This window comes from Microchirus variegatus (assembly GCF_963457635.1).
Source record: "Microchirus variegatus genome assembly, chromosome: 20".
Lineage (NCBI taxonomy): Eukaryota > Metazoa > Chordata > Actinopteri > Pleuronectiformes > Soleidae > Microchirus > Microchirus variegatus.
This window is the reverse complement of record NC_139821.1, coordinates 12,251,045-12,269,185: the sequence shown is the minus strand read 5'-3', so window position 1 is coordinate 12,269,185 and position 18,141 is coordinate 12,251,045. Positions and strand designations below refer to the sequence as shown.

The 18,141-nt window shown below is 40.2% G+C and overlaps 1 protein-coding gene across 3 annotated transcripts in view; it reads left to right on the top strand.

Moving 5' to 3' along the window:
* The window catches only part of dock4b (dedicator of cytokinesis 4b), a gene marked incomplete at its 5' end in the record, with an annotated part of 103,654 nt that overhangs the window by 41,148 nt on the left and 44,365 nt on the right, over positions 1-18,141 (top strand). For all 3 annotated transcript variants that reach the window (XM_083907030.1, XM_083907029.1, XM_083907031.1), the window contains 8 exons: positions 3,530-3,611; positions 3,773-3,833; positions 3,954-4,086; positions 4,920-5,008; positions 10,915-11,040; positions 14,207-14,331; positions 14,793-14,955; positions 16,911-17,017. In XM_083907030.1, the coding sequence (XP_083763156.1) occupies positions 3,530-3,611; positions 3,773-3,833; positions 3,954-4,086; positions 4,920-5,008; positions 10,915-11,040; positions 14,207-14,331; positions 14,793-14,955; positions 16,911-17,017 (886 nt within the window). The remainder of the gene's footprint in view (positions 1-3,529; positions 3,612-3,772; positions 3,834-3,953; positions 4,087-4,919; positions 5,009-10,914; positions 11,041-14,206; positions 14,332-14,792; positions 14,956-16,910; positions 17,018-18,141) is intronic.

Genomic DNA, 18,141 nt, shown 5'->3' with positions numbered 1-18,141 from the left:
GTTCATTCCCCCCCGAAACCTAATGAATTCTGCTTCGGTTGTTAGGCTCAAACTTCTGTCACTCAACAAGGAATTTGAAATTCAGTTCATGTTTCAGTTCAAGACAATTCTCACTTGTGCAACGTTAAATACGGGCATGTTGCATAATAATGAAGCGATACAAAGCTTGAATTTTCTCATAACGCTTTATCTTGTTTCGGAGCTAATAAAGACAGCGTCTCGGCCCAGTTTCTGTGTGTGTGTGTGTGTGTGTGTGTGTGTGTGTGTGTGTGTCTGTGTGTGTTGGAGTCACATCAGTTGTCTTTGAGGAAAATCTCACAATGGCAGCTTGCCAACGTGTTTTCTCTCACTGTCTGGTCACGCACATAAACAGAAACACACATACACACACACACACATTCACACAAGCTGTCTGGCAGGGAGCCATTTTGATGCTTCCCTCAGTGCTGGTGGTTTATGTACGAGTGTGTGTGTCAGAGACCAGATGGGGGTCCGACCCGTCGACTCTAGTACTATGCCAACACCAGCAGCCCCTGTGCACCATGGCAGCTTCTTTGTGTTCAATTTGGACTCATTGAATGGCTCTTCATCAGGACACGCACACACACACAGGGCAACACAGTGCCATCCTCACATAATCCTCTATTTTTGTGTTGTGTTGGTTTTGTTGTGGTTGTTCCCAAACTCTAATTTGTGACAACTTTTGTCAAGGTCACCCAGCGTTGGCTGGACTTGGACACACAGACAGCCAACGCTGTGTGTTAGTGTGTGTATGTGTGTGTGTTTTCAGTTTTTGCCTCCATCTCTTTTCTCTGTCTAATCCTATATTGTATTTGTGTCACTCTTTTAAGGCAACGTGTGTGCAGCAACTGCAGTTAATTTATGTAGGATTTTACACGCCGGTCAGTCACCGTTCAAACCCCCTCCTGCCCCCACATCGCTCAACTCCTAATGCAATCATCGATATCAGGAGAGGGAATAGCTATCCCTGTGTGGGCTCATTAGGGAGGAAAATCGGCTATTCATGTTATGTTAATACAAGTGGTGATAGAGGGAGATAAGGTCCCGCTTGGGGGACGCTGGGCCGCGTGATCAACACACTGCAGCTGTGAGTGCGTGAGAGTGTTTGTGTGTGTCTTATGTTTGCAGGAGTGGCTGTTAATTGGTAGATGGAGTTTCAACAATATAGAGCAGTAATTAGGGTTCAGGACTGTGTGTGAAGCTCATGTCTAATGCATAGGAATCTGCCTCCATATGTTGGCATACAGTCTTAGAAATAAAAGTGGTAAGTAGAACCATAGGAGAACCCTTTTTGGCTCCAGGTAGAACCTTTTTATAAAGGTTCCACGAAGAACCCTTTTAAAACCCTTTATTCTGGAAAGGAGTTTTAAAGGGTTCTCTGGATCAAAATGGTTCTTACTGGAAACATTAGTGTTACCAAGAACCCTTGAAAAACACTTTCTTTAAAAATGGTTCCAGGTTGAACCTCAGCCCTTGTAGAAGGAGCCTTTTGGAAAATTACTGATGAGGAACAATCTAAACCAAACTGACTTGTGACTAGTTTTTTACATGTATGAAAAATCATATTATTCATTCACAAATACTTTCAAATTCAGATTATTGTAAACCATCCTAATCTATTGTAGTTAGCAAGTGAACGTCATATTAGGATGTGCGCGCTGGTTTAAGTCTGTTCTGGTGTGAACGGACCCACTGTACCCGGCGCCGCTAGAGCCGTGCCGACGATTCGGCTCATTATCACGCACTTGTGCATTACAAGGTTTTCTCTCTGCTTATCTGTGGACTGTGAAAGTCACCTAACTGGATTAGCCTACAGCTCACTAGCCAGGATGAGACGGGGCCCAGCAGGATGCCTCCGCTTTCTCTACGAGTGCGAGCGAGATAGAGGAGGGAGGGGGGGGAGAGGGCAGTGTACAAAGGGAATGAAAATGCAATCTGTGTCTTTCCTTTCTACTTTATACCCAACATGCATGCAAGGGCTGTATAGGGCATTTGAGACCAGACTATTTTGGGACACTGAAGCATTGTCTCTTGAACAACTCTTGAATGTCATATTCTAAAGTTTAACTGGCGAGAAAGTTAAAAATATCCCAACGTTTGACTCAGTTTTGTTTCCTGTTTTTTTTTTGTTGGTCTCTGTGTATTTATTTATTTTACATCAAAGCTCTGGGAATAGCAATGGTCGTGTCCGTCAAAGCTTCAAATGGAAGCTCCATCTTCACCGTCTCTTGATGTTTGATGGATGCAATTTTGGACACATGATTTTTTTTTTCATTCGGGCTGCATCATTGCACTCAATTTGAACTTAAAATACTGATCATAACACCACATACACTGTAGTTTCATTCTCATAGACTTTAACACCAGTGTTGTGCTCCATTCTGGCTTCCTATTTGTTTTGGGATTTACTTTTAAAATGTTATTGTTGCTTTTTTAAATGCTCTTAATGGTTTGGCACCATCTTAACCTCTCTGAACTCCTTCATCTTCACACCTCATCCCCAGCTCTGAGGTCTAATAACAGGTCAGTTTTTAGATGAGCCCAAAACCTGAATAAAAACACTTGGGTGACCCAAGCTTTTTTCTCTAGCTGCCCCCAAGCTATGGAACAGTGTATCCATTGAAATTAAATCAGCCTGCACCATTGAATGTTCAAAATCACGTTTAAAGACTCACCTCTTCTGCTTTTGCCTTCACTTCAGGGTGAGAATAACCGGGGCACTTCCACCTAGATTCTTACCATTTTATTATTGTACTATGTTATTGTTTTTATATTCTATACCTTGTTGTTATGCCTTTTAATTTTGTGAATAATTTTGGTCAACCCTGTTTTTAAACGTGCTACAGAACTTGACTTTAACATGACTTATGGACTTATTTTTGTGCACTTTCATTAGCTTGACTGTTGTTAATCGTCATAATACATACTGTACTTTTTGTATACTGTATTTTCTCACATCCCATCTGCATTCATGTTGCTAATAGTGACTTTTCCCTCGCCCCCTTTCCCAACCATATGATTTATAAATCTGGCCTGGCAGTTACAAGACTGAGATTGTGCTTCTTTTTTTTTAATGTTGCAACGCTTCACCGTCTTTGCTGACGGTCCACTTTCTGCGCTAAAGAAGCCTCACAGAGAATCAAAAAAAATACGATGACACTATGAGTGTTTTATTGGGCTGTCGAGGAGCCTCGTGTGGATGTACTTGCAGAGATTTGGTTCAGTAATTCAAGCTTTGTATCCTTCTGTCCTTCTGTCTCTGATCCATGTCTTTCTCCTGCCTTGCGATCAGTCACCAGGGTTTCATAATTCTTGATTTTGAAGTTTGAAGTTTGAAGAGATTTCTCCCGTGCCCACAGTTCAGCACATCTGACATTTCTGACATTGTTTTTTTTTAAATTCTGTTCTGATTTGTGAGCAGTAGCTTGGATGCAGTTGTAAACTAAGACACTCCCGAGTCCATTCATCTCAATGTGTGTTCCCTCTCTCTGTTTCCCGTCTTGTACAGTGAAAGGTTCTTTGTCAGGCTGAATAAGAGCGGTTTGCCAAAGTCGCCTGAGAAGACGGAAAGACAATGCACACTGTTTGTGGTGAGTTGTGTGAACAGGACGTTATGTTTGCAAAGATTGACTGAGAGCGTTTTCAAACTTTTGTAAATCTCTCTCTTCGCTCATGCTTCATTAAGCTAAAAGCTACGTTAACACTCTGAAGCTTGTTTACACTGATGTGAATTTACGGTGTCTTTGTTCAGGATTTAGGAAGCAGTGATTTGCGGAAAGACGTCTACATCGTCGTGCACATCATAAGGATAGGTAAGACTTACAGTGCTGCCTCTTATTTCTACTGAGCACTTCAGCACTTACATCTATCTGGCTTTTTTAACAGTGCCTTTGTGACTGTGAAACTCTGTTTGTGTTTGTGTGTGCGTGCAGGGAGAATGGCGGCAGGGGAGAAGAAGAATCTGTGCAGCGTACAGTACAGACGGCCGTTCGGGTGTGCTGTCGTCAGCATCGCTGATCTCCTCACTGCTGACTCGAAGGATGACCACCTGCTCAAGGTTTATGCGTAAGTCACTGCAAACAACCAGCATGGCACTATTAGCTCCTTTCTTTTGAATAAAAACAAACAAAAACATCTAATAGAGTCAGTAAGACCAGATTTCCAAAATCTTTGGGTGCAATATGCTAGAATTCCTTTTTATGTGGCTACAGAATCTTTTTGTAGACAGCTGTATTAATAGAAGCAATTTGCAACAAAAAGTAGACGCTGCACATTTTCCTCTACTTCACAGCGAGTTGCTGTTTCCTCACTACAAGCATGAGTGGAAGTGTGTTTTGTGATCCAACCTGTCCCTCAGGACAGAAAAGGCCAGTGTTAACACAGTAGTTTGACCTAAATTATAACCGGATCAGACTGGCTGTCCAAATACACTGAGATCTAAGAGGAAAATACAACCACTTTCTCGAGACCTGAAGCAAAAATGAGTTTCGGTCGAACTAGCATTTAAGTCCTCAGCTGTGAGTGTTTTCACAGACGTCAGACGTTAGCGCAAATAACAATCTGTTTTTACCCTGTTTAAAAACAAACCACCAATAATGGGTTTTGTTTTTAGAGTCGGACCAACAAGAGTGACTCATGCTCAGTAACCACACTTTATACATTGCAAGCAAGCAGCTGGTCAGAGTGCAAGGTGCAATGCAACAGTGCCAGTGTCATACTTTTAAGAAAGAGCATGATCTATTATTAAAAGTTTTAGTAAAAAGTATTTTCTCACATTGACCCCTAGCTTTTCCCTCAGTTTTGACCACTCATTCATCCACGAAATGACTCAATTGTCAGCAACCCCACTTTGTGAAGGGAATCTTTCAAATGCAATGTCTGTTTGTTCTTTGTCTCAGGTGCAACACAGAGAGTGAGTGGTACCAGATTCATGAAAACCTCATCAAAAAGGCCAATTCCAGGTACAACCTGTCTGGCTCCAACACAGGTAAGGACCCAAACAGTTTCATCCACTCTGCTTCATTTTGAAGCCTCACACCAAACCTCATTTTGGGTTTAAATTTTGGTGACTAGAGGTTATTATTCAATTTTGAAAAAAAGAGGAGCTAATAAATACAGACTGGTGAAAATCAGTTTTTGTTGTTGTTTTTTTCAGTCTGCTTTGATGAAAAACTCTTTTGCGTCATCTGTCATTTTCCTGGCAATTGTCGGTTTGTGGTCAGCTTGAGTCGTGTTCATGCGCACGTGTGGGGTTCCTGTTCTAGTGGAGCGTCTTTCGATCTTCATGTGGCGGCATCTGCAGGAAGCCTGCTGTTGCGAAGGCATTCAGATGATTTTTTTAAATATATATATATATATATATATATATATATATAAATAGATGCACTCACACCATCGGTAATGATGATCAGCGGTTTCCATTAGCAACAGGTTGGTGGAGAATTAGTTAGAGTTCTTCAATGTCTAAGCAATATCACATCACGCGTTGAGAGGTTTGTTCTGCAGTGAGATCTGTACATGACTTCTGTGACATATATAGCTGTTCAGAGCATTGTTTAAAAAATATGGCAGAAGGGTTTCTATCAGATATTGTGTTTTGATATTTTGTATACTATTTATGTCAAAGTTTAGTTGATTAGTCCCTCCACCGTAGTTTTATTTACAACATTTTAGAGCAGGGGTGTCAAAGTCGAATGACCTGGGGGCCAATGAGCGTCTAGTGTGGTCAAGAGGGGGCCAACCTAGAGAACAAAAAGTGGGGTAAAAACAACTGTTCACAATATTGCATCATGATATCACATGTATACTTAATAATACTATTTATGATGCAAAATGAATGTATTAATATCAAAAACAGATATTTATTTAAAATTACTGAAATAATAGAGTGGACAACTGTGCCAAGAGCCGTTTTGGGGCCACTGCCATTTGTGGCTCAGGCCCCAACAAGCGTATTTATATATGTAAGTGAATGTTATATGTAATACATTTTAAAATGTGATAATTATGACTGAATATCTTATTATTACTGTTATAAAAACATTGCTTCAAAAATATATTATTTTATATCACCTCGCTGACAGCTGTGCCTCAGCTACACACTGAGTTTAAAAGACAGCAGTGGTGAGGTCTTGGGCCATGTTTTCATTATAACATGATTTTAAGTGGGGGACCGCATGTAATCGTTTGGGGGGCCGCATATGGCCCGCGGGCGCCAGTTTGAGACCTGTGTTTTAGAGCATTAACACGTGAGATATCATGAAAATATTAACTACTCTATATTCTAATGTGAGAACACATTCTTGTTCATTTAGAAACTTGAAGTTAAAGTTTCAGCTAAATTGCATGGATAAGGTGAATCCTAAATTGCAGCCTTTGTGATGTATAAGTTGCAGTGTTTACATTTTTGCCTTTGGAAATGATAATTGTTATAGCTCCTCTAATAGGTGTGCAATATGGAGACATACAGTACAGTGCTGGGATTTAAACAGTGTGGGATCGTTTGCAGATGTTGAGGACAAATGTTAAGCAATCAGCAGCAGTTCATCACAGAAGTAAATTCACATAAGCATGTTTATGAATGGTTGCTGCAAATCTGCTGCAGCTTTAAAGCAGATCCTTTTTTATCTTACATTGCCCTTGTGCATTCTTACAGGATCAGCACAGCCTGCTCAGAGGAGGAGAAGACTGATTATTATTTAAGGACAATGGAACTATAGTAATGTCAAGAATCTATGGGACTGATGTACTGAGTCAGCTCCTCTTTTCCCCTTTCTCTCAGAAGACTAACAATTACTTTAGGAGCAGTCGTGCAGATCCAGTATGTTAAATTATCATGAATAATCTCGCGTAAGCTTGAAGGAATGCAATATTTAAAACAGAATGACACATAGCCATTTAGCACAGTCTGCAATTCATGTTGGACTCATAACAAAACTGCAGCATCTATAAAATCTGGAGTCAAACTGTAAAGCGTTTGCTGTTCTGCGCTGATAAACGCAACAAAAGTCCACATTAATTTCTGATAAACCAGGAGAACGACACTGAAATTCTCTTGTTTCTTATTCTATTATGATAAATAACAAGTGTGTCATTAGATGTAGTAACAGAGAACACTATTCAGTGTGCTGCATCGTTGCTCTTCAGCTACAAAGTAAAGCAGATGTGTAGACGCTTTACATTGTTCGGTGCCTGTGCATGCCATTTTGGATGCTTTTTTCTTAATCAAAGACAAACCTCGCTGACAGAAAGCAGCGTGTTGCCCTAGTTAACTGTATTCCCTCTAAATGCTTCCATCCTGTGCAGTGTTTTGCTTCAGGCTTGTTTTTGACAGAATTATGCGCACTCATCCAGTGCAAACACACACACTAGAACCCACATCATAAATGCATATGTATTGTACGTGAATTATTTTACAGAGTTCTCTCCCGTCCGTGGCTGGAGTATGAGTTTAATCACAAACACTTGGATGTTCGCTACTGAGTTACTGTCCCCTAAAGACATTGATCCAGCCGAATGACTGATTTGCCTCAATGGTTTAAAGCTGCGGGTCTTTTACCAAAGTACACCGGCATACATAATTCACAACGACTTTGTTCACAAAAGAACATTCCTACCACGTATCCCAATTTGACATTGATCTCCTGAAAAAGGGAGTGAAAAAAAAAAAGCTTTCATCACAAACCAGAGGTACTTTAATTTAATTTTTGTAGATAATGAGCACTCAAGACTGGATGTAATTTATGTTTCATGTGCACCATTTATCTGTGTGGACAACATCCATTAATCTTAATTTTATTAGCTTTGACAGTTCTGTATTTGTCAAGGACACACACATACTTATGTCTATGCAAGGACACTCATTGGTGTAATATTGATGCACACATTAGCCTTATATCTGAACTAATGTCTGACTCCAGCCCTTACTCACCCTGAATCAAACCCAATTCCTCTATTGTCAAGTATGTGCTGTTAAGGTCACAAACAGACACACACTATCACCCAAAAAAGGAAGAGAGAGAGTGAAAATAAATATTGCATAGCAGAACTGATCAAACGCTCTATTATTTATTGATAACTATGTTTTCAAGGTGTCTCCTTTTCCTCTCTGAAGTGTCAATATTATTGAATTATTTACATCCTTACATTGAAGGTGTCAGGAAGCTAGTGCTGGCCGAAGTATCCTCATTCAATAAGGTCAAACTAGACATGCCTCACACACACACACATGCACCTAACATCATGTTACATTTATTTATTTCCCTCCTCCTCTACCTGTACCTACCTTTCCACCTACTCATCACTGATGTGTACGTACATACTCCTCTGAAAAGTCAATTCATTCCAAAGGGTAATTATTCCGCTGCAGAGCAACATTAAACAATAACCCCTGAGCTGCTTGTGTAGCTTTATCAAAAAATATATATATTTCATCTTTATTGGACAGACCGATGTCTCCTCTTTAGAGTGTGTGTCTATAAAAAATATCCATGCAGGAGTTATGGAGCGCCATGCATAATTTAGACACAACAGTTTATTACACTTAGTGTCAGGAGGGCAATTAAAACAAGTGTGCAGCGGTCTGAGACAACGTAATGTGTGCTTCATCTTGGTTGTGTGTGTGTGTGTGTGCGTGTGTGTTTGTGCGTGCAGTCGTCTCGCTGTGCGGCTCCTCTCTCAAACAGACCTGGCAGTGTGCCAGAAGTTTTCTTATTAGCAGCCAATTAGCAATGGAGAGATGACTGCGCAGCCCTTAAAAGAGGGCTGCATTGTTTTGGTAATGATGAGGCAGAGAGGAGAGGAGAGAAAGGGATGTTTGGGTCACAGGTAGCTTCATAAACATGTTTTTCTGTACCTGTGTGTTGCAGGGTTCATCCGGGGATGAACTCTCCGGATGATCAAATTTGATAGCTAGGAGAAAGCGAGTTGATGAGGAGGAGGTGTTGATTTTGTTTGCGTGGAGCTCGGTAATCCATAAAAAAGCCCTTTCATAAGCAACTGGCTGTGTTTGGGTCAGGTCAGGTAGAGTAGGCAGTGACAAAAGCACTATTTTTGTTTTTGAGCTCTTGTATTTTCTTGTGATGAGCCAGGCTGGGTGGGCTGAAAGTACCAAAGGTTGAGATTGCTTTTTTTTTTTTGTTAAAAAATCGGCCTCAGCTTCATCTTCCAGGCAGAACAGTAATCAATCTGGTTTGCCTAATTGTGGCCCTGCAGTAGCTTCTAGTTTGTTTATTTGTGTTTCACTGCCATAGCCTGGATCCACATTATAGGGCAGGGTGGCTATGGATTGATATGGATATGGACTCCATGAATATAATGGGATTTTCCTTTTGAATTCCCATCAGATCTTTGTGCCACTTTGAGCAACTGTGTGTCATTTTTTTAATTATTTAGGCCAGAGTAATGGTCTGCAAAGTCTGAGTCACCCCCCTATCTATTATGCATCACAGAAGCACGAGCTGTGTGCACTGTCATAAAGAGACAAAACACATTGACAAGATATTTATAAAAGATGTAATATGCAACACATTTGCAGTAGCATAGAGTAGCATACTTGCTTAAGCCAAAAATGTTTCTAACACACTTTTAATCCATAGAAATCCATATTTATTTTGAAGGTAACGGACCGTTTCATTAGCTTTGGCCACCTTTTATTGACGCCTTCTGCTTTGCAGAGCTGCTGCGTACGGTTTGCCATTGAAAATTGCCATGAATTATAAACTTTTATATGCTCTCGTCCAGTGGTTCTCAAAACTTTTAATACCAAGTGCCACCCAAGATAATTTGCTCTCTCATCCTCCTCCTCTTCCTCACGTATACCTCAGACGCTGGTGTAGTGAAATTAGATTAGATTACACACCTGAGCTCCACTCCGATCACATACCCTGGTATATGCAGTAGAACAGTATTTTGATTTTCCTCTAAGTACCACCAGAGGAAGCTGGCGTACCATTGGCGGTACACGTACCATAGTCTGAGAACTCCTCGGTACTCCTCCTACAGTGCTTTTATTTTGAAAGAAAATTAAAAAAAGTTATTGACTGTAACTGCTGTTTATTGGAGCTGAGATTCACCAACTGTAGGGTGGCATTTATCACACTCTTAAGAATCAAATGATTGATTGATTGATTGATTGGGGAGAGATAGATCTTTAATGGCTAACGTTAAGATTGGAATCAGCCTTTCTGTTTTCTGTTTGTTTTGTGTTTAAATCACAAAAACCCCACAAACATTTTCAAAAGAACATTGGAGATTTGAACCATCCTAACAGCTTGGTAATTTAATTCCATAAAAGCCGTGACAAAAATGAAGACATTAATATCTGAAACCACTTTGGCAACCAGCCCTCCCGATACAAACTTGCTTCACTTGCCTCTTCCTGTCTCTGTAGTGCCGTGCGGTTTGTTGTAAAACAAACAGGTCACGTCTTTTTGTCGACTCTGTGACAGAAATATCTCGCAGCTAATGAACCATCTTCGCTGCTGCTTCCCAAATTTCCTCGAAAACACCCACAACAATGATAGTCATCATCATCTTTTCTCTCTCGTTTTCCCTTTGCTATTCAGCTCTTAATGTTTCTGCCTCTGCTTGTCCCGAACATGATTACTTACACGGACATCTGTTCACAGCCATGAGATGTCTAAAGATATGTGAAGCCTTTATTTGGAATTATTGCATGGGGATATAGATTTGAGTCAAGAGCCTTCATGTTGGATAAAAAAAGAGCTGTGGATGACCCACGGGGCTTGTTGCAACTCCGATAAAGCTTGAATTATACTCTCAATATTTTTCTGAGCTTACCAATGCAGTTTTTTTTATTGTGCCTTGTACTTGTATATAGGAACATGTGATCATTCAGGCTTTACATTTTATATTTATTATATTGCTTTTTAGGTCTGGCAGTCGCTCTGCAGCTTCTCCACGGGGACATAGAGCAACTCAGACGGGAGTACATGGTCCTCTTCACCCGCGGCGTGTCCATCACCAGGAAACTGGGCTTCTCTGACGTCATCATGCCAGGTAGGAAAACAAACAAACAAAAAGATTGTGTGCCGGAACATCACACCTAAGTATGCTGTCTTCTTTTATGTTACGTACTTACGTTTTTGCATTAAAAATCACTTAAAGAGCCCATATTATACCCTATTTCTCCAAGTTAACCTAGTTCCCTGGTGTCCAAATGAACATGTCTGTGACAATGCTTTGGTCAAAATACCCTAAGGATGAAGCACCACAGCAGTTCAATCACCCTGCCAAAACAGCCCTGTTCAGAACGCTCGGTTTAGTAGTATCTCTTAAAAAAAAATAAAAAAAATAAAACGAAATGTATCCACTGGACAGATAAATCCTCTGAGGCCGGAAGTTTGTGAAGTACTCTGTGCTGCACTGTGGAGCCAAGAATAGAACTTTTTGCGGACTTCACATGTTTTCGGATTGCCCTCGCCAGAACTCTCGCATGTTTTACGGACAAAGCGGAGATGCACAAGACAACAATTAGCGTCTTGTGACGTCCTAGTGAGCGCGGAAGTCAACATTGCGTGTTTTATCTCCTGTACTTAGACTGAGGAGGACCACAAAAACATGACTGTTTCACACTTTGGTGATTGATAGGGCCTGTGGAGTCCCAAATATAAGGATTTAAATGATTGAAAAGTTGATTTTACATAATATGGGACCTTTAATGACAAGACTAAGGTTATGTATTTGAATAGTTTTTATGCGTAGTGTACTTACATGAGCCAAAACCTTTCCAATGCTCTTTAAAACCATTTGAATTCATATGTAATTTCGGTTGCCATTTAATAATTACATCCACTTAACCTGTCCCTGCTTTTGTAAAATGAGCACGGAAGCTTTACGGAGGTTTCACTGAATTTAATAAGCACCAGAACAGGCACCTGCGCAGCGTACGGCACTCATCTCTCCTTCATAATCTCCTTCGTCCATGTCTACCCTAAAGCACATAGCAAATGTCATATTGGACACTACTCTTTAGGGTGTTGTCCTTTGTTTTTGCATTTTGTGTTTTATTTTTCACAAATGCATCACAACTACTTTGGAAATGTGTTGTGTGTGTCACTGGACTGGATAACAGTTCCCATAATTCCATGCTGCTTTATGATAGGTCTTCTGTCTTTGTTTTGATTGCAAGAGCCCTAGTGGTAGAAATTACATTATTATTATGTTATAAGGATTAAGCTTTGGTCAAGCTTGAATTGAATTATTAGGACATTTTTTATTTGAGTCTGGTTTAAAATGTCCTGTTTAAAATGAAGTGGAAACATCTGTTTATTTTACTTTATTAATTTAACTTCCTGGAAAACAGTTTCAAATCTCGGCTAAATAGAAGGCAGAAATATTATGGCTTAATATTCTTTGCTAAAGTAGTGTTTTCGCTGACACCCCTGAGGCTGTGAACCCGATGATGTGCTTTCTTGTGTTTATATTGCATATGTTGACCTACCTCGTAAAAAATCTGCTATAGTTGCCATGGTAACGTTTGTGTGAGTAGAGTAAATTCCACCTGAGGTTGCCCTCAGATAGTTGGAAGCTCATTTGATTCAGGTAGATAAGTATCACTCAGATATCTGCCTCTTGAAATGACACAGAAAACCTTCGGCTGAACTGGATACGGTCTTGTTGCCTTGGTAACACAAATGTATAATCACTCGAATGTAACATGATGTAATATGTAAGAGAGGGGATGTGTAAAGTGGCTGAATAAGCTGTCGGTTTATTTGTTTGTGTGAGCTGGACTTTAGGAAATGGATTTTTTTTTTTTTTTTCGAAGTGAGGTTTGCTGTCTGGCCACGCAGATAAAGAGGAAGCACAGACTGTGGGTCCCCCAGCACCTCACTAACACAGATTTATGTTCACCATCTCTTTCTTTGTCTTCGTCTGACTACAAACCCTTGACGCTGAGTGCTCCCACCCTCTCTGTGCTTGTAACTTTGCCCTTGGGCTGAGGAAACTGTCTCCCCTGCTTTTTTCCCTCTCTTTTCAGTATCTCGTTGTATCTTTTCCCCTTTTCTCCGTTCAAACAAGACTCCTTTCCTTGTATAGCTGCTCTGCTGCTACCATTTCCACTTCCAGGTTTCCCATTGTACATTTTAACAAACAAACAAACAAAAATGCTCTCTTGTGTGCCCCCCCTCCCTCAAAGTCTTTGTGTGTGTGCTGCAAGCAGACAGTATGGGTGTATAAAGAAGGCCCAATATTACCATGGTTACTGTTGTTAGGAGCGGAAAATCAATGCTGACCCGAGAGATAGAGATATGATGAGTGCACACACACACACACACAGAGGGGTTACAAAGAGAAATTATTTTACAACGTGTCTGACCGCATCTCGGCTGCAGAGGAAAGCAGCAACACCATTTCTCACACCTATCACTTTGCACCATTTTGACTTCCCCTGAAGAAGCAACATAAACCTGTGCTCCTGCCCTGCAATTAAAACAAAAGAAATGAAGAATATCAGTTTATTGGCAGATCAGAGCAACAGTATGCATTGATAGGAGACGGCTATATGCTTGTCGAAGGGGTGATTTGAAGAAAGACATTCTAATTGCAGGTGGTACATACTGTAGCTTTACTGCATTTGTCTAAAAGTTGCATGAAACCTGTTGTGGATGCAGACAAAATGTTTAATTCATGTCATTCAATCAGTTTCAGTGAATGAAATGAAGACAAATCTGGGGCTGTACAGCTCACCACACCACAGCTGCTACATCAGATAAAATAATACTTAATAATAAAACTTTGAACAAAGGTCTAAAAATTGTGGACTTCAGGTCATTCATATTCCTTATACTTAAAAAAACACGATGGAGTAGTAAAATAATGGTTTATCTTTTCAATCTTTATACACCGTAAGACGTGACTTCTCTTGAGTAAATAAAAACACTCTAACTGCATCAGAAAAAAATCACTAAATGAATGTTCTCCTATATTGATACTGCCATATGTACTGACTTTTTAGATCATAACACACTGCATAGCATATTTTAAATCCAGGCTCACATTCGATGTCAGTTGAAGGTTTACCCTTAAAAGCCCCGTAATCATCCCTGTCACGAACGGTGTTGTTAAAATTGCGATCAAGTTGCAGAGAGATCATGAATAATTCTTCTTTCCTTGTATACATAATTAATGCCTTGTTGTCTTTCACTTTCCTGCTTTGTAGGAGAGATGAGGAATGACCTTTACGTCACGCTGGAGAAGGGAGAGTTTGAGAAGGGCGGAAAGAGCGTTGCCAAGAATGTAGAGATCACTGTCTATGGGCTGGATATCGATGGACAGATCCTCAAGGTAAAAATACTGTATTTGAAATCAAGCAGCCATGTGTCAGAGTTGTTATCTCTGTCAATTTAATTTGTCTAATAAATGAATTATTTGTCTTATATTTGGGAGCAAAGCTCCTTATTTAAATATCACCTATAACCTAATGAGGGTGAAGTGTTTTTCCAGTGTGATGTCCATTTCTGCTGCAGCTCTGTGAGAGTCTGCCTCTGTGGTTTGGTTTCCTGCAATGCCTCTGCCTCAAATATAACTCTGACTGCTGCCGCCTCTGCCACCATACAGGCACTTAACCCTTGAACAGACAAAAACACACATGTAAACCACATCATTTCTCGTTTCACTGTCATTTGTGGTGTACACAGGGCTTTCAGTTCTCATATTTTGTCTGTATGCCACATTAATTAATTGCCCGGCTTCTCATTTCCTCTCTTTGTTTCCTGATTTTCACATCTTTTTCTTCTGTCTTTCAGAGTCACGTGGCCGCTGGCTCAGGTGAACCAGGTGGGGATGAGTACCACTCTTTAGTGTTGTACCACAACAACAGCCCCCGCTGGGCGGAGCAGATCAAGCTTCCCATCCCAGTCGACATGTTCCGGGGGTCACATGTCCGGTTTGAGTTCCGACACTGTTCCAGTAAGTCCAGTTGGGATTGTGGTTGAGTTAAAGAAAAAAAAAAAAAACAGTTTTCCAGGGAGTTGCATGCATCCCCTGCCCAGACAGGGTGTGGATGTCTGAAGTGCCGCTTTTTTGAAGTCGATTATCCATTCATCATCTACTGCTTTATCCTCCACATGAGGGTCACAGGGTCACTGAAGACAATCCCATGTGACATAGGGCGGAAGGCAGGGTTACACCTACAGTCAATTTAGTGTCCTGCAAGGAAACCAGGGAACCCAGAGAAATCTCACATGCACACATATAGAAAGGCCCCCAGTCGGTCATCCATGGCAGTTAAATGTTATTGCTGCACAGAAGTACACAATACACATTTACTGTCCATCCTGTTTCACTGGCAACCATTCAGTCTCCAAACCCCAAGGCTACTGCCACCTCAAAATAGACTCAAGCATATTAGAGTGCACTCGTTTCATGATGAGACTTTTTGCCCAACTTCTCACCTCCTAATGAGACAAAAGGACTAATTATGACCAAAATATGGCTCCAAATTTTCTCTAACCCTCTCTCTCTCTGGGCTGCAGGGAGAGAGAGGCTCCATATCTCCTCTTACATAACAAGCTGATATCGTTATGCCAAGCTGGGTGACCATGTGGCGGTGCAAAGTAGATATGGTGGCCTTATTACTGCTGGCTGTGCTACCATTGCCACTCAAGGGTTGCCTATCAAGAGTCCAATTTAGGCCTGTGGTGACACAAGTCTAAGAAGAATATATCCTATTCCCACACTCTGAGAAAACTCGCCTGCCTCCATTTGATGCAGTCATTTTCAATTTAGGCAAACCAGAAAGCTCATTTTTATATTAGAAATGCTTTTAAATTCCCCCTTTGTTTGTGTAGTTATTTTGCAGCAGTGGTTTTTAATCTGTTTGTTGATGTTCAGTGTTATTCCTTAATGATGCTGTAGGGGCCTGTAACATTATGTAATATGCAAAACTATTTCATTTCTTTGTTTTAGGAGACAGGCATGACTGCTATTCCTCTATAAGATGCTTCTTTTTTTGCTCTTTGTCAACAGTATTAAATATTAAATCTTTGCTAGTTTACATTCAAATAAAACCATGGTTTCCCACCAACCCCCCAAATTATTGTAATGCAGTAATATAAAAGCATAGTTTTTACAGAGTCTGCCAAACTGAGCTAAGCCTGCATATCACGCAGTACCATTTAATCTCTCCCTCTCTCTCTCTAATCTCATAGTGCATAAGTGTGCAAAGGCTTATAGATTAGAAGAACCTGTCTAAAGGGAACCAGACACCGCAAATACCAAAATAACAGTTTTGTAAACAATAATTGTCCTGGTTAATCAAACAGCAAAGCAAGACAAGAATAAAACTACAGTAGTGTAGTAACATCATTCTGCTTCATCTGAGACGCATATAAATGGAAGACTAAATTAATCAGCGGTAACAGTGAAAGTAAACCCGGGACCGTTTGCGCTTCTCCCATCCCGCTGTGCGAACATTAGCACTGTATTGCTAAAATAGCAGATAAATCAAATTGCATGTAATGCAAATAACGTCCAGGGCTTTCAGAAGGCTTAATAGAAACACGGAAACAGTAAAACCTTGAAGGCTTAATTAACAGCTATTTAAAAAACATTTTGTTTTACTTTGTGTTGAGTAGAAATAAACTCAGGGCAGGGGCTTTTACTACACCATGACTGTGTTATGATGTGGTTACAGGCAACTTAGATCTCAGCCAGTCTGCAAACAACAGTGGGTTTATGTTTATATGATGTATACAATATTTTGAAACCTATATTGTTTATGTCTAGGTTGACTGACCTCCATTCTGGTTGATTGTGCTGAATTTTTGCACTTTATTTATGCAAACAGAACCAGAGGTGACTCTTCCTGGTGCTAAGTTGCATTTTTTAACGTGTGCAATAACTCGTGTGATGTTCTTTGACAGCTAAAGACAAGGGGGAGAAGAAACTCTTTGGCTACTCCTTTGTTCCTCTGATGCAGGAAGATGGTCGGACTCTGCCAGATGGGACCCATGAGCTCATTATACATAAGGTAAGATAGAGGGATTCACATTGTTGGCACATTGCTATCTCGAGTCGCTGGCACAGTATTTTCATGCTTTTTTAAACGGCACGTTAGATGCACCTACATAGGCCGGCTCACAATACACAGGTACAGTTCCTTAGCCTTGAGTCTTATAATACACTACAGATAGTTTAAGTTGGGCCAAGAGAGTTTTTTTGAGCAACATGGATTCAAAGTGACTGTGTCCTTTGACAGTGCGCTGCACAAATGTTCACCCAGGAATGTAAATCATTCAACACTAATTAAATCCTTGGATTCAAGGATCCAAGAATTTAAAAACTTTATTGTCATATGCAAAAATAACTTGTTATCTTTGCAATGAAGTTTTCCTTTCTTGATGCCACTACCTGATCACTTGTGTTCAATAAGAAAAAGCAAAAGAAAATACTAATCTGTATTTACATTATGTGTAAATATACATACATAGACACATATGTAACAGGAATTTTCTAAAGTGCAGTAAGTGGTATTAAGGCCTTAAATTGACTCACTTCATTGACCCCGATAAATAAGAAGTTTGAGATAATGTTACAGTTTTATAAGTATACAGGATAACAATTAGTAAGATCTAATTGTAAGAGTGTAGATCGTGACAAACGGACAGCTCTTTTTTGCAAGCAGCTCAGATTGTCGTTCTTTGTTTCCATAGTAAACTTCAGCTTTGAAATGTGAAATGCATGCTCTGGATGGTTTGTCAATTCAGGCTGCTATGGAAACATAGTGGGCACAAGATGGCAGCCTCCCTAATGCAACACCTTCTCATAAAAGTACTTATAAGGCTTATTCCAAGGCAACACAAACCAAACCTCTTTAATATCAGCCTAATCCTCCTAAATGTTACATCCTGCACCTTTTTAAAAATAACCGAAAGATTTCCTCCGTCAGAGAGAAAAACTCCTCAAGTGAACTGTTAAAAGTGTGTCATATAGATGGTATATATAAGTGAACTCTTTCACTGTCTTGTGCCACACAGGTGTTACCAAGGCTACTTTGCTTTATCATACACACTTGTAAGTGATGGCACAAATCATTGGCTCTAAATAGCAAAATGCAGCCATTTGGCTGTCACACAGTTTGGTGCCACAGGCTGA